Genomic DNA, 20,947 nt, shown 5'->3' with positions numbered 1-20,947 from the left:
ATGTCTGTGTCTATTATTTTTTTTTATTCTCTCACCGTACAGGGATCGAATGACTTTTTTACTATCATTTGACAGATGAGAAAAATGAGGCATAAAGAAGGGAACTGACTTGCTAAAAATCATTCAATTAGTTAATGACACAGAGACTTAGAACTCAATTCTTTTGACCCCCATGTTCTGCACTCTTTCTGCTTAAACGTAATGGCCTTTGTGTGAGCTGTCTCGCAGCCCTGCAGTCCCAGGGCATGCTGACAGGAGAGCTCAGACAATGGCTCAGATTGCTTCCTTGCAACAACCCTACAAGGACACTGGAACCCACACAGCAGTGCCCTTTCCCATTCTAAGGCCACCTTAGCTCACTCTTCTCAGGAAAGGGCAGGCTGTACTAACTGGCACTGCTGCCCAGCAAAGCGAACAGAAACATCACGCAGAGATAAAGTAAAAAGCAGAAACCTCATTCCCTTGCTGCCTTGAAGTAGAAAATAAAGCATCCTTGGAGGTCCTCCTTCTGAGAGTGGGTTCACCTTCAGAATATAAATGGCAGCCTCCTTCCCGTGACGCTTCCTGCTCTCGAGGCAGGCAAACCACACATTCAGTGGGTAAGACACATGACTTGGGCTTCAATCCTGCAATCAGATATATTTTTAATTCAAGTTCCATGCAATTTGGTTAATATTAACTTTATTGGGTAATTACCTTATTTGGAGTGCTCTTAACAGCACTGTCGACAAGAATGTCAGCTTGCTACAAGACATGAGCCTGCTGACAGCAACACAAAAAGAAGCTGAGGCAGGTTTTTTCTTTTAACCTATTTATTAAAATTTTCTGAGTAAGTCATTTTCTCCCTTGTGAGCTTCCCCTTCTACTTTGTATGGGATCACAGCTGCTTGAATGTAAATGTAGCCACCCAGTCTCCCTCTCATCCAGAGCAGTTGCCTCGGAGCCAGAGAGGCCCCCTGGAGGTCTTTCACCACCACCACCCAGCCCCCAGGAACTGATGGGACCGTGAGGGGCTGCTGGCTTTTCATCACCCATCATCTTGGTGAGCTAACCACAGACAGGCAGGGTGCTGCTGTGGGGGAGTCAGGGTGCGCTCTGCCCTGAGCTGGAGGGAGGACTTTCTATGCCTGGTTCTCATCAGCCTGATTGTCCATATTCATGACAGGGAAGTAACAGCCCCATCAGCACTGCCTAAACGGCCATCACGATTGGCACCAGCAGAACAAAAGTGCCCTCTAGTTAGATAAGTTTAAGAAATACTGTGCATACTTTATGGCTTTCCTGGAGAATCACAGCCACAGTAATATTCAAAAGACTCTGAAAACTGTCCCTTGGTGCTATGGGTTGAATTGTGTACCACCCCTCCGTCCCACCAAACTCACACGTTGAAGTCCTAACCCTCAGTACTCCAGAAGGTAAACTTATCTGGATATAGACTCATTGCTGATATATTTAGTTAAGATGAGGTCACATGGGAATAGGGCAGACCTCTAATCTCATCCTTATGAAAAGGGAAAATTTGAACGCAAATGCCCACACAGAAAGAACACCATGTGACTGTGACAGCAGAGAGCAGAATGATGCTTCTCCAAGCCAAGGGACGTCCAAGATGGCCAGCAAGTCACCAAAAGCTAGGCCCATGGCATAGAACAGATTCTCCCTCACAGCCCCAGAAGGAACTAACCCTGCCTACACCTTGATTCAGACGTGTCTGGCTTCCAGAACTATGAGAAGATACATTTCTGTTATTTTATTTTTTTAATTTAATTTTATTATATTATGTTAACCACCATACATTACATCATTAGTTTTTGATGTAGTGTTCCATGATTCATTGTTTGCGTATAACACTCAGTGCTCCATTCAGTACGTGCCCTCTTTAATACCCATCACCAGGCTAAACCATTCCCCACCCCCCTCCCCTCTAGAACCCTGTTTGTTTCTCAGAGTCCATAGTCTCTCATGGTTCGTCTCCCCCTGCGATTTCCTCCCCTTCATTTCCCCTTCCTACTATCTTGTTGTTGTTGTTTTTTTTTAACATATAATATATTATTTATTTCAGAGGTACAGGTCTGTAATTCAACAGTCTTGCACAATTCACAGCGCTCACCACAGCCGCATACCCTCCCCAATGTCTATCACCCAGCCACCCCATCCCTCCCACCCCCACCACTCCAGCAACCCTCAGTTTGTTTCCTGAGATTAAGAATTCCTCATGTCAGTGAGGTCATATGATACATGTCTCTCTCTGATTGACTTATTTCGCTCAGCATAATACCCTCCAGTTCTATCCACTTCATTTCTGTTATTTTAAACCACATAGACTGTAGTACTTTGTTACAGCAAACTAATATAGAAGGTAAGAAAACGTGCCTGCAATCACACAGTAGGTTAATGGAAAAGCCACGAAGGGAAATCAGCCTACGGGGCCCTCCTTCACAAAAATTAAAATGATATTGGGAGTAAGAGCTAAATTTATTGAGCACTTGCTATGTGTCAGGCATGGTTCTAAAATGTTACATACATTACCAAACTCTAACAGTGAGTTAGATGCTGCTGTTAACCCCATTGTACAGATGAAGAAACTAAAGTAAGGATTTTTAGATGACTTGTGCAATGTTTCTCAGCTAATCAGTGTTGGAGCCAGGATTTGGTCCCAGACTGCCAGTCTCCAGAGCCCGATGCTAACCACTTTCCTATACCCTCCTGTATCTTCAGATAATGTAGCAAGAAAGGGTCTTTGCAACCTGCAATCAAGCAAAGCCTTTAGCTTTTCCAGGGCTTAAACCCCAGTAAAGCCTCTAAATGAATGCTCGTCACTATGTCCCAGTGTTTTTCCAGAACTTGAGCTTTATAGAAAAAGAGTGCTTTGATTACTTATATTCTGAGCATCAAGATATGGTCCATTTTATTCAAGTGCTTTTGTATACTCAGTTAGATCTCATCGTGTTCCTTTTATGGAGTTTTGCTCTGAGGATCTCTGTTTGCAGTACAAGGAGCATGCTGGATCAAAGGCCTCAGTTCAGGAGGCAAAAGATAGGATTCTTAGCATCTTTCTACATTAGAGCAGAGCCACACTATAAAATTTCCACTTGCCCTGCCTCTTCGAGGTAAGGCAAATGCCTGAGCCGTCAGCACCGGTATTCCAGTTAGAACAAATCGCTGGCTTTCCTGGGGCGGGTTTGATTTCAAGGGGCATTGTCAATGCACATGTCAAAAGTACAATCACATGAAGACTCAAAAGTAGGGTAACCATAATATGCTGCTTTTCAGGCAGTTAAATACAGCTACTAATTTTTCATAGGTTACTAACCAAATAATATTTCCATAGAACCCTCAGCTCTCTTAATATTACACATCTGCGCCAGAACACCAATATTTTTTTTTCATTTTCCTGCCAGGTACATTAGTATTAGGGGCCAGGTAGAGAAAAGTCACAGAGATTAAAGAAATAGTTTGCAAGAATTTAAAATACCCTCTCCTGCCAGACTGAAGAATATGATTTAAAACCTCAAAGGTTTTTCGCTTGCCCTGAAGCAAGCACCCAATGTAATAATTTAACCAGAACCTTTTATTATATTAGTCATTAACTTTAAAAATGCAAATCTTCTGAATATAGCCAACAACTAACAATCTTTCTTCTTGGCTAAAAGGCTTATTCTTCAGGGTTTCTTCAAGATTCTCTGAGGTTTCTCTTCCATATTTTCTTCTTAGCTTATCAGACCATAAAAAATGCATGCTCACATTTTTCTTAAGTCATGATTTTCCATGTGTGCCCTAAAATGCCTCCTATTTCTCTCAGAATCTTGGAATGCATTGTTTGGAAGAAGAGAAGAAGAATGTCATTTCAAAAATAGCCTCTGTCCATATTTCCTAGTTCGGTCTTAAAGTATAAACTAGTTGGTACCAGACCAAAGCCAAAGAGGGATCTAGATCCAGTGGATATAAATTTAAATGTATTCCTAATAACATCAAAACTTCATGGTGGTGAACATCATAGACACGAAGGACTAGGGAGTAAATCACCTCTGTGAGTCCGAAGTCATCCAGGCTACAGCTGAAATTATATGCCCACACTGGTAAGAAATTATTTGGAAAGATGACACTTTGCCATAATTATAATGCCAACCAGAGTGAGTTTTTTTAAGCCATGCCTCAAATCCATGCTCCCAAGGTACCTATGAGTCTCCCCACTCCTGCTGCCAATACGATCCACCTCCTCAGGCCTTCCTCCCAAGCTCTAGCAAATACATCCTGTGTCTGAAACGCCCCGAAGTCTTAGTCCAGGCACAAGAGCCCCCTGACAACTCCCTCTTTTACTGAGGTCGGTGTAAACCCATGGTTCCCACCTAACCCTGTGCTTCGGAATCACCTTCTAAGCAGCCCCTCTGCTGGGCCCCACCCTCAGGGTTTCTGATACCTGGGGTGGGGGAGGAGGTGCCAAGCGTGAGAATTTCTAACAAGCTCCCAGGTTATAGGAATCTGCCGGTCCCACGACCACACTTGGAGAACCCCCACTCTTAGATCATCAACAAAGTGCCGCTGTAATGTCCCAGATATTTATACTGACATATAGATTTTCTTTTCATTACGAATTTCCCTTGTGTTCGGTCTCCTACTTTATGGCATGTGGTGCTGTGGGGATCATGTTGGTTGGCTGGGGTGCTAGCTGGGAGGGTAATTAAGCTCACATTGTATAAAACCAAGACAGGCTTTTACAACAAGGGGAACAAACATAGCTTCTTAAGGCTGGATACCCTTCATCCCTGATTCAACAGTGAAAAGCCCCATTGAGAAAACGGTGCCCGATTTCATGAGCTCTGACCATCTCACTGGGAAGGAACATTATGTTCCAGCATCTTCTAGAGGGCACAGCTTTGTCTGGTTCTGAGTGTCATGACCTGTAGGAAGGTCAGGCTGTCTGGGCAACAGGAAGAAGTCGCAGGGAGTTCAATGGTAGCCCCATGGATTATGGCATGGCCTAAAGAGAAAGAAGCTGCCCCTCGTCTTCATTTTCTGCCTTGAAAGGACCCTGTTCCATGTGTCATTTTTAATGGATCCTTGTACATTCTTTGATGTGCTTGGAGATGAGCCCTCAGGCTCTAGCACTTGGTCCTTTCCTTCCTGGTGCTCCTGGAAAACAGGGATCAAGGGGTAGGCAGGGAAGAGTACCCAGAGAAGTCCAGAACTCCATTGGCAGATGCCCCCGTCTGCCCTGATCTGTCCCTGCAGGCCCAGAGACTGTTGGGCATGAGGAGTCACGAGGCTTTTCCTGAGGATAACCTCCCATTGTTATGTCTGCAGTTTCTCACTTCCTTTTGCAGCTGATTATCCCCTTGGCCTCATCCAAACTCCCAGAGGCAGCCTTCCCAGAAATCCCCGGTACCTCATCACCAGCACTTCAGAGAAAACCGCTTGTCTTAATGAATGATACCACAGAAAGCTGGGGAGAGCGTGTCATGTTCCTCTCGGGCTGCTGGTATTCGGCTCCGTTGCTGTAGACTAGCCTCTTGTTTTCTCTCCTTTCCTATCTGAGAGACTGAAGTGGAGGCAGAGTTGGAGTGGAAACAGCAGAAATCATGTTCTTTGGAGAAATTCCTCCAAGTAAAAGCAAAGGGGACGACAGGGATCCCCTGTAATTGAAGTAAAACACTCTGGCTGCCTTGCTTCACCAGCTGCTTGTGGGGCTGTGCAGGGCTTGATATCTAGGGGAGAATCTGGGATGCATTGACTCTGCTCTCCTTGCCCAAACAGTGCTTCCTCAAGCTCCTTCCATGACAACCTGCGCTCTGCTTCCTAGGGCAGCCCTGCTTTAGAGAAAGGAGGAGGACTGAGAAGGAAACAGACCCAGGTCCTATCAGGAATGGTGGAGTCCCAGGTACCATGGCTGACAGACCCTGAGCCCCACATCCCTGTCACAATATGCTTCACGTGCTGTTGGAACCACAAGATTGAGGAGGGTTTAGGTTTGTCCTTATGCGGGCTCCCAGTGGTCCTCACCTCGGCTCAGCAGATTCTCCCGTGACCTTGTGCACAGGTGGCGACCACCCTACCTCAGGCCCTTGTGCCTCAATGAGCTGTTGCGTCCCTAAGCCAGCATCAGTTGACTGTCACTGAGCGGCATGGGGTCTGGTGCGGGGGTGTTGGCGGGCCACAGTCTTCACCACTCCACAAATTTACCCAAAAGGCATCCTGAGCTCTACATACTCATGTGGAAGGAACAAGTATCCTGATTCTCAAGTGGAATGAAATCCTTCACTCTGTTTCTCAGTTTTCCAGTCATTGTGTGCATGCTACAGGAGCTCCCTGTGCCCACTAACATCCACTGATTTCCCACATATACCTCCTTGTGCCTTCGCCAACACACTCCCCTCTGCCCCAAGGCCCCCTTTTCCCTCCCACAATCCTCCTGGAGCTCCCGGGATGAGGAACCTACATGTAGGGCAGTGGTTGGGTGCCCCGGCTCTGGCACCAGACGGCCTCAGTTAAAATCCAGGCTCCGGCATGTGGTCTGTCACATTCAGCACATGCTGAGCCACTTTGTGTTTCAGTGTCCTCTTCTCTAAAATGGGGCTGGTGAGGGGCACCTGGGTGGCTCAGTTGGTGGAGTGTCCACTCTTGGTTTTGGCTTAGGTTGTGATCTCAGGGTCATGGGCTTGAGCCCCATGTCAGGCTCCGTGCTCAGCGGGGAATCTGCTTGAGGATTTTCTCTGTCCTTCTCCCTCTGCCCCTCCCCTGCCCGCATGCTCTCTCTCTTTCTCTCTAAAATAAATAAATCTTTTTTAAAAAATAAAATGGGGTTGATGATAACTGAGCCCATCACAGAGGGATATCAGGAGAGTTCAGTTCAGTGGAATGATTTCATGTACATTACTTGCCATAATGCCTGACCAAATATATGTGAACTATGATTATTCTTCAAGATCCAAATGGAATGCTACACGTGTCTTCTAGGAACCTATCCTTCCCTCTTTTGCTCCCCACACTTGAGCCTTCTATAGCTATTTTCACGTATATGTGATAGCAGGCGGCTTTGTGTTATACAGCGTGAAGTCTACAGCCAGACTCCCTGGGTTCAAAGGCTTAGCTCTACCACTCAATAGCTATGTGATCTCCATGCCTCAGTTTCTTCTCCTGTAGAGTGGGGATAGTGGTCAAACCTCCCAGGCCTGCACACTTTCTGAACACTTTGGCTCAGGTCATGATCCCAGCGTCCTGGAATCAAGCCCCTCATCGGGCTCCCTGCTCAGCAGGGAGACTGCTTCTCCCTCTCCAGCTCCCCCCTGCTTGTGTTCCCCCTCTCGCTATCTCTCTGTCAAATAAATAAAATCTTAAAAAAAAAATAAGCCAAGATTCAAACCCCTGTGTGCATCCCAATCTTCTATCAATGTAGACTATGAATACCAAAAATGAGAGATCTAATGCACTGAGGATATTGGTAATCAGCAGCTGGGATCAGTCTTCCAGTAAATGCTTTGATCCTTATGTAATAGAAAGGAGACACGGAGTAGGTACAGTGCCTACAAAAGATTTTAATAAAACCCCAGAAGGGAAAGGTATGCACTGTTGAATCAACCTACAACCCTGAAAATGGACCATCTGACTCTAGTCCTGCAGTCAGATAAACTAAGCTCATCATCTTCCCATTTCTGCATGGCCAATTCCTCCATTGTTTGCATTTTAATACACTATATTTAACTGGAGTTTTTAAAATGCCACTGCATCTTTGGAAATTTGGCAGAAGAGAAGAATCTGGGTCATGCAACTGTGCAATCTAAATAAGGTATAATTAATATGTCCATCAAATTTCACACAAGTGATGCTAGTTTGCAAACTATTCATTAATTCTGAACAATAACAGCAACTGGTTACAATGCAGACACCCAAGCCGAAGAAGAGAGCCTCGTTGTGGTGCTAGCCCGGAGTGTCGTTGGCAGTGTGTAGGAATGACCCCTCTCTGCTTGCTGCATGGAGAGAGATGACTATTTAAGAATTTGGGGCCAGAATTATGAGAGTGGCAATGTAAACCACTGACTCCCAGTCCTTTTAAATGTTACCTTGTAAATTCACGAAGTACTCTTCAAATTGTGAAAAACATTTCACAAATCACTAGGGAACTTGGGAAAATGAGCCCTTTTCATTGGAAATAAAACATCAAAATGGCTACATCTGAAAGTCAGGAGAGACCTGAATTCACGTCCCAAGTCCTAACTAGTTCTTTGGCCTGTTTAACATTTCTATATCTCATCTGCAAAATGTTCTAGCAGTACCTCTTCAGAATGTTGCTTTGAGGATTAAATAAGAATGCACATTTCTGCTCAACACACAGCTAATATGCCAAATAGCTATCATTTCTATGTTTTTTAGTCAGACAGTGATATCAAAAATCAAGTGGACTGCCTTTCTGCACTACCCAGGGAAGGGTTCATCCAGCATTGTTTGGCATTCCCATGGTAACTTAAAGGGAAACTTTTACAATATCTGGAGCCCTTGATGTTCTACAAATGAAGGAGGAGGTTGTCCTCAAATTCCTTGCAGCAGGAACCCACTTAGCTGGGACCAGCCTTGACTTCCAAATGGAACAGTAAATCTACAAAAGGAAATGTAATGGGATCTACATCATGAATCTCAAGAGAACCTGGGAAAAGCTTCTGCTGGCCTCTTGTGCCATTGTTGCCACAGAAAACCCAGCTGAGGTCAGTGTCCTATCATCCAGGAATAGTGGCCAGTGAGCTGTGCTGAAGTTTGCTGCTCTCCTGGAACCATTCCTATGGCTGGCTGCTTTACTCCTGGAAACTTCACTAACCAGATCCAGGCAGCCTTCCAGGCACTGAGACTTCTGGTGATTACTGATCCCAGGGCTGACCACCAGCCTCTCACAGAGGTATCTTATGTTAACCTACCTACCATCACTCTGTTTTTGCACACCTATGTCAGGGCAGTATTATTCACAGTAGCCAAGAGGTGGAAGCAACGCAGATGTCCACTGATGGATGAGTGGATAAACAAAATATGGTATATATATACAATGGAATATTACTCAGCCTTCAAAAAGAAGGGAATCCTGTCACATGCTACAGCTTGGATGCACCTTGAGAACATTACACTAATAAGCCAGTCACAAAAACATAAATACTGCACAATCCCGCTTACGTGACATATCTAAAGTCATCAGACTCCTAGATCTTGGAAAGTAGAATGTTGGCTTCCATGGGCTGGGGGGAGGGAGAAATGGGGAGCTGTTTTTTAATGGAGTTTCAGTTTTAGTTTTACAAGATGAAAAAGTTCTGGAAATCTTTTGCCCAGCAATGTGAATAAACTTAACACTATTGAACTGTACACCTAATGGTTAAGATGGTAAATTTTTAGGTTACATGTTATTTTTTATCACATTTTAAAATTTTTTAATTAAAAAAACTGGACCCTATTCCCTATAATGCTGTGTACTCCTGCCCTTCTCACCGCTCTGACTCAGTCCATTTTCCTCCCTCCTCCTCCTTCCCCAGCGGTCCTTTGGGTGTCCGGATTCCTCAGAGTTCTGTCCTCAGACATTCTCTCTTCCTGCTGTTGCCCGGCTTAGGATTTCAGCCACTCCTCTGGCTTTACCAGCCACTTACATGTCGATGACTCTTCACTGCTCTATCCCAAGTCTCTAAAATAGGCCTGGAGCTTAGTAGGTACTCAATAAATACCTGTAAGTAAATGAACCTCTAGATCCCTAGCCCCTACCCAACCTGAGGCTCCATCTGCTATCTGAACACCTCCAGCTAACTATCCCAGAGTTCTTTCAAATTCAACATATCCAACATTTAATTTATGTAACCTCTCTTAAGAGGAACAGAGAATCTCCTGGGGCACCTGGGTGGCTCAGTCGGTTAAGCGTCCAACTCTTGATTTCAGCTCAGGTCTTAATCTCATAGTTGTGAGATCGAGCCCCACATTGGGCTCTGCGCTGAGAGTGGAGCCTGCTTGAGATTATCTCTCTCCCTCTCCCTCTGCCTCTCCCCCATGCTCGCTCACTTGCTCTCTCTTCCTTAAAAAAAAAAAAAAAAAAAAAGGAATTTCCTCCTTGTGAAATTGCTTAATATTGTCCTCAAATCTCCCAACCTGCCTTTAATGAATATCCAAATCCTGCTGATCTTAAACTAGAAATGTCTGGAGAATCTGGCCACTTCTCTCCTTCCCCAGGGCCTGACCTTGTCTCAAGTGGACTATGGCAGTAGCTTTCTCCTTGTCTGTATTTGCTCCTCCAAGAATTCATTCTCCATGCTGTGCTAGATTTTTCTTTCTAAAGGACAAATCGCATCAGTAGTAACGTTGCTTAAGCTTTAACCCCACTCACACAGCCATAGACTCCCACCTCCTACAGATTTCATTCCATAAGCGTTGGTTAGACCACCAATGCCCCTGTGTTCTGATCCCCACCTTTTCCATCAGTCCTTCCTCTCCAGCCCCAAATCCCCCACACCGCAGACACACTTCCCTTCGCATGCCGGGCCCTTCTATAACTCCATGTCTGTGTCCATGCCGGCCCCTCTCTGTGGACAGCCTCTCCACTACCCCCAACTTCTCTTCTTGGAAACAACTCATGATTCACGGGTATTAAATGAACAGTCAGCAAAGAGCAATATAGCTAGATGGAAACAATTTCCCTTTAAAAATTTTCCTACCTCAGCTCAGTGGTCCATATCCAGCTCAGCTACTGGTTACAGACTGAAATGTTTATATAAAATTCAGCTATCCACAAAGAAAGATATAAAGGCAGGGAGTGGAGGCTTTAACTGGCGGTATTTAGAATTAAAAGAGTCAATTTTATCAAAGTCAAAGTAGCATCATTAGGAGCTGAGCTTTAGAATTATCTGTAGCTGGGTTGCTATCTGTTCAGCCTCCTCATCTGTCAAATAAGCATAAGAATAACATCTACCTCTTACAGTTATCAAATTTTGGATGAGATTATATATAAAATGATTGTCCTAATATAATACCTAGTGTAATGTAATGCTTAATAAATAGCAGCTATTATTACTGTCATAGAATCAACGTTCTCAATCTGTTGCTTAGGCATGGGTTCTCACTAACATACCTCATTAATCTCTCCAGTGCTGCTGTATAAATCCTTGTAGGCAGGGGAGTAAGAGGGATTGAAGTGATGGGTGCGTCCTGAACAACATGAGGTGACAGCCCGTGGTCTGGTGGAGTAAGACTACTCTGGGGGGGCCGAGGGGTTAGATTCCATATCAAACTTGAAGACAAGATTTATGTACCTAATAATGCTGTTACATATGGTTAGTGCAACCTAATTCTGCTCATTTGTTCTAATTACACAATTAAGTTTAATTACCCAGATCATATGAGTGCATTTGTATTACTAGGAAAATATCTTTTAAAGAGACAATGTAATATATTTACTAAAAGCCCAGCATTGTGCAGAACCAACAAGGCAGTTCTAGAAAATTCTCTTATTATGCCCTGTGTATGACTAGGCCTAGCTACTAGTTACAATCTGTAATTATTACGCTGCCTCTTTGTCTTCCCAAGCCACATGCCTTCATACTTTGCTTTGTTGTCTTTTAAGTGTTTTCATCACTAGACAGTGTGAGAGATACTCTTCCACTTCTAAAATGGGCTTGTTCTCTCTGTTGCATTGGGGATCACTCTGAAACTCTCCTAGCATGATTGCTGAGGCCTCGTGTTATCCTTACTATGCTCTCTGCCCTTCAAGTCTAGGAAAGTCTTACAAGTGCTTACAGTATAATTCGGGTGCCTTGTTGAGATGCTGCAGCTGTGAAGCCAAAAATTAGTGTCAGCTCATTCCCAGGGTAGTCACGTGTCCTAATACAATAGAAAGCATGAGAACAATAGATTTGAGACGGTTATCTTCCTTACCTTCTTTCTCATTGAATTTTTAAACCCTGTGCAATGCAACCTATCCCTAGTGATGCTTTTATAAATCATGTGTAGTACTATGGGCAAAGTAGAAACCATTCCTTTTTGTTCACACATGGAAGAAAACATAATTCTTCCATGAAGAGTATTCTCAGCAGATCCTGGTTCTGTTCTTATAATCTCTGACACATGATGTAGGTCAACTAATTTATAGTCTAATAAGCAGAACAGAATCACCTACAGCCTAACTATTAGAGAGCTCAGCATGTATCAAGGGATATGAACAGACCATTCAAGACCATGTTCTCCAGAAGGCCTCAGCATCCTCCATCCTGAATCCTGTCAGCTACAGCTTTTCTAACTGACTCCTCTGTTAACTTAGCTCATTCTCTTCACACACCATTTCACACTTTATCTTTTCAATCTATTGTAGGGCTTCATCCAATGGGACTATAAAAACCTTTTTGTTACGTTTGCTCTCTTGCTGTTGAGAAAGCATGTAATGCTCTATTTTGTCCTTAAATTATACACATAAGAAGACAAACTGAATCCAGAGCTCAAAGTCTAATGCTTTCTCACTAACTGCTGAGGCCGGTCAATATCTTGACTTTCTTGTGCGTTTGGGCTTTTTGTTGTTGTTTTTGTTTTGTTTTGTTTTAATTAGAATAAGACTCTCTTCTCCCTGCCTTCCTCATGTGAATGAGTGAAAATTGCTGAAGCCAGAGAGAAAGATGCTGCTTGAACAGTTGGAGCAGGTGACCATTCCTGGGCTAGAACACAGTTTCCTGAGGTGCTGGTGAAAGAGTCCTCCAAGTCATACTTGCTGCTTCTACCATCTTTCTCTTCACCTTCTTCATTCTCTCTCTTTTAGCTTTCAACAAGACTGCATTTACACAGGAGCTGTGGCTAAAGTCAGTGTCAGGGCAAAAAATATGTAGAGCCAAACTGCCCTTGAGAATCCTTTTAGGAAAGAACCACAGTTTCTCTGTGTCCAACACATCAAGCTTTTCTTTCCACCAGTGTGGGAAACAGTTGTTGCTTCCTGGTTGAGCACCATTCTTGCATTTATGGACTATGCTTTTAAAAAAATAATATCTTTAAACTCTAAAACACACAGCATGGCAAGATGCTCACATGGAAAGCACAGGGGAACTGAGAAGGACCAAGTGAAGATGAATTCATAGCTCCCGTCATGAGCCCAATGACAGCTTGCCTTCCCTAACTATAACAGAGGCCAGTAACCAACCTGCACTATTTAAATTCTCTCTCTCTTTCTCCTTCTTTTACACACACACACACACACACACACACACACACACACACACACACACTCACACACTCTCTTGCTTGCTCACTCCCTCTCTCTTATACTATAGCTAATGAGTACATGGTGTTCTTGGTAAATATATAGAGAGAACCTAGCTCAGTCCTAGGGATAGAGGTAAGGGAACAGGTCAGTTTTAAAGCCCGTAAACTCCAACAGACTCCTGGGGTTGAGAGAAATGCTAATGGGGACCTCTTTAACAACGTTGGGTTTCTGGGCTTTTCCATGCTCCGACCACCCTTCAACTATCTGCACAGGAAGCTGCCATGAGGAAAACATAATTAAAAGAGCAACCTAAATTCCAGCTGCATGTCCTGCTACCCAACCTACCAGAAGAAACTTTGGTTCCTATTTTTAGACATCAGTTACTCCTTCCCTGTCATTTTCTGTTAAATCCACATATACCATAAAAAGGGTTTGGACGGGGACGCCTGGGTGGCTCAGTCAGTTAAGCATCTGCCTTCTGCTCAGGTCATGATCCCAGGGTCCTGGGATTGAGCCCCGTGTCGGGCTCACTGCTCAGTGGGGAGCCTGCTTCTCCCTTTCCTGTTCCCCCTGCTTGTGCTTGCCACACACTTGGTCTCTCTTTCTCTCTGTCAAATAAATAAATTAAAAATTTTTTTAAAAAGGGGTTTGGACACCTTAAAGAATAGTAGGAAAACAGAAAAATTACTCCACTCATAAGCTGTTTCTTTCCATTACCAGCCCTGTGGCTGACTTAGATGTTCTTTGAGGGAATTCCTCTCCATACACACCTTCATGGAGGATTGAAGTCTTTAACAAGAGTCTTTGTCAACATTCATATTGATTGCAGGCCCTAACTTTTTCTAGGAGTTCTTCCTCTCAATGGGGGCACTAAATTAATGTTATATATTATAGAATTTGCCAGCCAACCAAGTCTGTCCCTGGGTTTCTCAATTTCCTGATATACCCTGCTGTTTTTTTTATATTCAAAACTGCCTTGCAGGACAAGAGGAAAGCCAATGGCAGCACTGTGGAGTAGCATGAGCCACATGGACCCTATGTGTTGGCCAGGGCTCTGTGCCCCAGCCTGCCTGGCTGGTTGTTTCCAAAAGCAAACGAAGTTTATTCTGATACTGTAAGTGATTTGAGTCCTCATAGCCTGGTGTCTTCACTCCCACCCACGGCAATTCTCCCCACAAATTCCCAAATCTTCTTGTACGTCACTGAAATCAAGATGTCCCCCAAGTAGCCTTTTTGCTCCCTGGGTCCGATTCACACACCCCACTGCTCATCCCACAGGCAGACCCCACTTCAGTGCAATGCTCAGTCCATCTAGATAGATCTTACCTCCTATCTGAAAATCTGCCCAGCATTGCCTGGCCATACTTAATGTCTCCTCTCTGGAATTTGCTTATGCTTTTTTTTTTTTTTTTGGTACCATCCAGTTTTGCAGTGTCATGTGTAGTCCTAATATGAGGGCCACTCTCTCCAACCAGATGGTAAACCACCTGTGAACAACATCACATCATTTCTTCTTTTTGAAATCCATGGTGCCTAAAACAGGCTCTTATAATCTCAGTTATTGTCTGATTTGTGTCACCTTCTATACCTTACCCTCCTGAAATATATTAAAAAGGACATTCTAGTGCACTGAAATTCACACTTGACTGGTTGCTAGACAACCAGATTTCTAGTCATTTGTGACTTTAAACCAGTCACATAACCTTTTGGAGCTTCATTTCCTTGTGTACAAAATGAATATATTATATACCTCTCTACTTGCCAGGCTCAAATAAGGATCACACAAGACAGGATAAGCAAAAGCAATTCATAGCTATAAAAATATTATTCAAATGTGGGGTTTTATCATCAAGTCATTTGGTCTTTCTATATGTCATTGGCATAAATGAAAAGCATAAATAGAGCACCTTGAAATTCCTGAAGATCTTCCATAAATTTTACACTTTCTCTTTGTTTTTCTGTGATTAACATTCTCTTGTTACTTCCATGACTGCCCCGTTTTTCTTCATGCTTCTTGGTGGTGTAATCGGAACTGCCTTTCTGAGCAGGTTCCTTTCCAGTATCCAAGCTGTCACTCCTGTGATCTGATCTGAGGACAGGGAGGGAGTCATTGGCTTAACCTTCCCTGGCTTCGGGAAACTTTCTTTTTGTTCACAAAACAAACACAAAAGTACAAAGGAAATTTCAAAAGTCTGGGAACCAAGCCTGTGGGCAACATTTTATTGATGGGGCTAGTTCTGACATAATTAAAAAGGGTTTAATTAAGTCAAAGACAAAGCATTTTCCCCCTCAGTGTATCTCTGCCCTCTAGCCCTCCTTCCACAGGCTTGCTGCCTACAACCAGCCAAAGGATAGAGAGACACACAGGGGTGCACCCCAGGAAGGAGAGTGGATAGAAGTGTGTGCCTCCTCATTAGCTAGCATGCTGGCAGCTTATGGTTTTTTGTTTGTTTGTTTGTTTGTTTGGGTTGTTTTTTTAATCTGAGAGATCTCTTTTTGGCCAGCTTCTTCCCTGGAAGTCACGACATATCTCCCTCCCATGTGAATCCAAAACTTGCTAGAATTCTCTGCGAGTCCAAACTCTATTACAGATGAATTCATCACCTCCGTCATGGTTCCTTATATCAGTCCACTTTGACATGGTACTATCCATGACTAAATAGCTTTTTCACTTTTTGGTTCTTACCCGTGCTTCCAGACTCAAATATCAAAAGAATTCTGCTGCCTCTGGGGAAGAAGGCACGTGGCTGTATAAAATGCTCCCTAGAGAGCAAACCCAAGCACTTTGTTCCTATACCTTGTTTTTACTATTGTAACTTTACCCCTTCATTTACTAGACAAGGAAGATCTATTCTGTTTTTCCCATATTCAGTAACTTATAGAGCAGAAAAATAAGATGATCCATCGATATGCTGAAAGAGTTTGGACAGCTGGTAGACCCAGTTCTGCAGCCACTTGTATTTCCGCCCATAAACTGCTTAGGTAAGTATCTGACTGTGCAAAGGGATAGGTGACCAAAAGATGCAGATCTCACAGATATCCTGTGGGCTGACCATTCGTCTGTATCAGACCCTGCTATTTGCTAGCATCTCTAAGATGCAGTCAGCTGCACAACTGGGTGGTAAATGAAGCATGTAGATTTACATTACCTCCCAGAGAAAAGGGAGAAGACAGAGGAGAGATAGGAAAACTGAGTATTTCATTTCAACTGTCATAGAAAACCGAGTATTTCAACCAAAATGAAAACAAGCAAACGGAAAGACTAGCGTTGCATTATAGGAGGGAGATGGAGAAAGTCGGTTATTCGTTGTGCAGAAATTTAGCAAGTACTCAAATAATCTTTCTTTCTCTGGATCTGCTAAGATGTCAGTGATGAAAAAGCAATATTATCAAGGATGGTAATATATCAGGATGAAAATCAATAGCAGCCACAAAAATGGTAATCAGTTTTTCTAAGGAATGATTGGAACTCACACTTATAGAATTATAACTGTCATCAGAGTGGCCAAGAAGCAACTAGGTGGGCCAGCAGTCACAGCTGCCCGGACAGGAGCTGGGCTTGGCTTGTTTGGGATTTTTAGCACATTGGCTCCAATGAAGTGGCCTTCCTGCCTAACTGTGAAAGAATTCAGAGCTGCCTTGAACCTGATGGAACTCTGACCTCACAATAGAATTTGATTCCCCTTCCTGTCTCATTTTTTTAAACTCCTGAACTGCTTTGTGTTATCTCCTTTAGGAGAACGTGATGTCCAAAGAAGCTGGGGTGGTGCGGGGAGTTGCTGACTGACAGGCTTTTGGATCCATTAATATAAAATCAAAATTAGTCTAAGGTATTAGAAGTCAAGATGGGGTCCGAGGAGTGTGGTGTAGTTGGGAAGGGAGCCTCAAGGTACTGATTCTGTTTCTTGGGCTGGGTGCCATCCAGACAGGTGTTCCCACTTTGTGAATTCACTGATCTTACATGTATGATATGCATACTTTTCTGTATGTACTAGAGAAGTATAATACACATACTTCAGTAAAACATTTACATTAAAAAGCCTCTGCATTCTCTTGCCAGACCTGCTCTAAATAGCTAATAGATTTGAGGGCGGTCAATTGAGCCCTGGTTTCTTCTGCAAAATGAAAAAAAAAAAAAAAAAGTGGCCCAGATGATCCCAGCTCTGAAGCTTCCATTGCCGTCATCATTGGCACATGATGAATGCATAGCATTGATATTCCTGCTATTAGTGACTTGAATAATAATCAGAACGTGGGCAAAGTTGCCACAGGCCTTCCCAGAAAAGGCAATGAACTGAAAGGCTCTGTAAATGTGCTAGGTGGGGCATGATGTAGAGTAATTTGAACTACAGAGCTCATGTTGATAGCAAAGAAGTAGAATTAGGATGACTGTCAGTGTGGACCCCTGTTTTAAAAGCAGATGGTCATCACACAGCTAGTGATGTGTGCGATCACATTAAATTTGAGAGCCAATGTTTCTTGAATCGTTTCTTCTCAAAAGTAGCTGCTGGAAATTATGATTCTGTTAAAATATACTCCAGAAATGTCCAACCAATCCTGCCATTCGGTGTTCCAAGCCATACCTTTAAAGCCCTCCTTGTTTAATATAAAGTGAATTTAAAGGTGACCTGTATGGTGGCTGATTGGCAGCTGGGGAGAATCAGCATCTCTATCATCAGTGAGAAGTTGCCAATCACATATCACAATGGATGGGAAAAGTCCAGGGCCTGGGCTAGAGGGCATTCGCTGGACTGATAGGAGAAATTATTGTGACCACCATTTGACGAGAAAATAAGCTATCCATAACTCCCTGTGGGCTTTACCTACAACTTGAGTCTCTTGGAAGGCAAAATATGTTCAATAGAACACAGAAGGGGAAAATAAATGATTTTGATAATCCCCTGCACAACTAGGTAGTCAGCACCTGGATAATAGATCCACAGGGAAATTCTTAAAATCTTATGGTCCTTTTCTAAAGTCTTTAAAGTCCATTAGAGACTGGTCACCTGATTCTACAAAGCCATCTGCCTTCATCCCCCCTGAAAACCATTTCTGGAAAACCAGGCCAGATATGCTCTCTGATGGCCATTCCTCTTCTGAGTCCCAAGAATAATCCTTTGGTACAAACATAGAAGTGTATTATTTAGTCTTCCAGCAAACATGAAGGGGAACAACAAAATGAAGGAAATGCAAATCATGAGCTGCCACATAAGATCCTAATTACCATAAATTGACCCAGCCTCCTTCCCACTGCCGGAAAGTCAGCCTTCTGGATGAGAGGGAGCCAAACCAGCTAGATAACAGCCTTCTGTTCTCTCTCCCCAACCCTTGCCTGCTTTCTTTCTTCCTCTCTTCCTTAAATGATGTTCATTAAGACAGCAATTCTTCTAACAGTTTGTGAGCCTCAATTGTATTAGTGAAAGCTTTGCATGACTTGATAAAATGAGCTAAAGAAAAGGAAGGGTGGGGGGTGGGGAAGCAGACACACGCTGTCTCTTTATTCCCCAAAGCAACTGTCAGTCTCAGAATATTTTCCTAGAACCTGCCAGAAATCTCTCTGGAATCATCCTGTTAGATACAAGGGCAGTCAATGTAAAAGGTCCAGATCTTCTGTGGTATGGTTTTAGGAAGTATTAATAATTCAGAAAGGGGCCAACTCAGACTCTGCATGTCTAGTCCTATAAGTAACACCGTGCCTTCCACCCCCACACAGCTCCTAGAATAGTCCTATTTCTTAGATTGCTCACAGCTTTGCCTCGTCCCTGATTTTTCCTAAACTATTTGAAGTGAGCTAACTTGGCATAACTTCTTATGTTTATGGTGGTAAATGAGCTGGGCTGGAAGACACGCAAAATGTGTTAACTTCATGCCTATTAGAATTCACCTAAAATATGCCCATTAAAATCTGGATCAAAAAAGCGCACCCCTGCCCACATTGGTGCTGGGCTTTCTGCTTTTTGCCTACTGTCACCCTTCAGCTCACGGATGGGATGTGATGGCATGTTTCAATGGCAGCTTTAAATCCATTTGCTGAGGCTTCTATAGTGCAGCCCCAATTTAGGACTCAAGCGAGCCAGTCATTAAATTGCATAGCGCATGTTTCTTTGATACTCTGTGCCCCTGACAGAGTGGAGGGACTGTTCCACTGGCCTTTTGTATTTTATAGCATTTGACCATGCAGGCTGCTTTAGTTTCAACCAGTGTGTAGGCGAGATACAATTTAATGATACAAAGGACACGCTTTAAAGAAACAAAAATGTCTTTGAGAAGCTGGTCTCCTTCTTAGCATTGGTGTGGGTGCTGCGAATCAAGGCAAGCCAGGAATGGTCCAAGTGTTTGGAGGCAGAGAGTTAAAGATCAAGCAGACCACATGGGAAGGTCATGAAGTCAGTAAACAAAGGAAGGATTCATATGATACTGGGAGTTTGAGGCAAATCTGTATTCTATATCCAAGTGAATTGTGACAAGAGGGAAAGGCAGCTAGTAGAATGTGATAAGGAGCCCAAGTTGGAGGCAGGGACTACAAATTGGCAAGAAGGACATGACAGGAAACCTAGTTAAGCAGATGTATCAGTTTGGATGCTTTTGGCAAGGATAACTGAAGTCCTAAGGGAGAAGAGGCTGTAGGTTTGGCTGACCCCTCTCCCCAAGCCAAGACCCAGGTTTTATCCATCTCTCCGCTCTACAACCATGGTGGTCGGTTCTCCTCTGCATCACAGAATGGCTACAAGTAGCATTTGGGCTTATATGCTTTCCTCCCCACATCCAGGGAAAACAAGGGAGTTACTCTTAGAAGCTATCCTAGAAGAATGAGAAGAAACCTTCCCCCAAAGCCTCTGCAAACCTCTCATAGCCTCTCATTGGCCTGAATCATGCCTGTCTTCCTTCCTGAACCATTTATAACCAGGTTAAGATGTTTTTGATTGGCTAAAGTGCAGCAGGGTCCATTCCGGGAAAGGAAAGTAGGCTCAGGTTTCCCTAACTTAATGGGCAGCATGGGGGAGAGGTAGGTAACTAATCAAAGTCAGCATCCTCCTAAGAAGGAGGAAGAAGACATGCATAATGCATGGAAGACTATAAAAATAGTTAATGCTGTTCACCCAGTACTTCTGGCTTCCCACCCTCCTGGCACATGATGGGATTGTACTTCCATGAGACCATAGGACTCGTTATAGTCAGTAAGTAGTGAGCAGAAGTGATACGTGTCACTGCCAGACCAGAAACTTTAATGGCCAATGGGAGGCCTCCAGACTTGTCTTTAAGTCTGCTTGGGGCACCAGTAATGGCTCCAGATGGCCACTGTTGCTTCAGGATATATCTCCAAATGAGGAGACATGAAGCAGAGCCCCCAGAGAGCAGAACCTATGATGGAGATGAACAAGAAATAAACCTTTGTTGTTAAAACCCACGAGGTTTTTCTTTTTTTTTTACCCTAGTGTATCTTAGTCTATCCTTGATGCTGCTCTGATCAATGTACATGGCAGCAGCTGGTGTTAGCAATGACATCTTGTCCTAGGTAGGTGGTTAGGTGGACCCCAGTATCACATATCAGTTAGGTGTGGCCAGGCCAGGGGGAGCAAGTATGTACTAGAGCCAGAAAAAAAGCAAAGCTTTCCTGAGAATCCCCTCCAATACACAAAGCTGCCACTATGGTTCTTGTCCTCGAGAGAGAAGAAGAAGAAAGATTAGTCCTAATTTGTCCTTTTAAAGACTTTAATGAGCTTTAAAAAAAAAGAATCTAATAATCTTAAG

The 20,947-nt window shown here is 43.5% G+C and overlaps 1 protein-coding gene across 1 annotated transcript in view; it reads left to right on the top strand.

Annotated features, from left to right (window-relative positions):
- Positions 1-16,982, top strand: part of LHFPL3 (LHFPL tetraspan subfamily member 3) — a 462,339-nt gene extending 445,357 nt beyond the window's left edge. The window contains exons 4-5 of the mRNA XM_028118352.2: positions 15,894-16,066; positions 16,932-16,982. Coding sequence (XP_027974153.2) covers positions 15,894-16,066; positions 16,932-16,982 — 224 coding nt within the window. The remainder of the gene's footprint in view (positions 1-15,893; positions 16,067-16,931) is intronic.
- The last annotated feature ends 3,965 nt before the right edge of the window (positions 16,983-20,947 follow it).

Source organism: Eumetopias jubatus, unplaced genomic scaffold, assembly GCF_037043125.1.
Source record: "Eumetopias jubatus isolate StellerSeaLion01/CBP00866 unplaced genomic scaffold, mEumJub1_p1.0 scaffold_14, whole genome shotgun sequence".
Classification (NCBI taxonomy): Eukaryota; Metazoa; Chordata; class Mammalia; order Carnivora; family Otariidae; genus Eumetopias; species Eumetopias jubatus.
The sequence above is the reverse complement of the archived record's forward strand: the minus strand, read 5'-3'. Positions and strand labels throughout refer to the sequence as shown.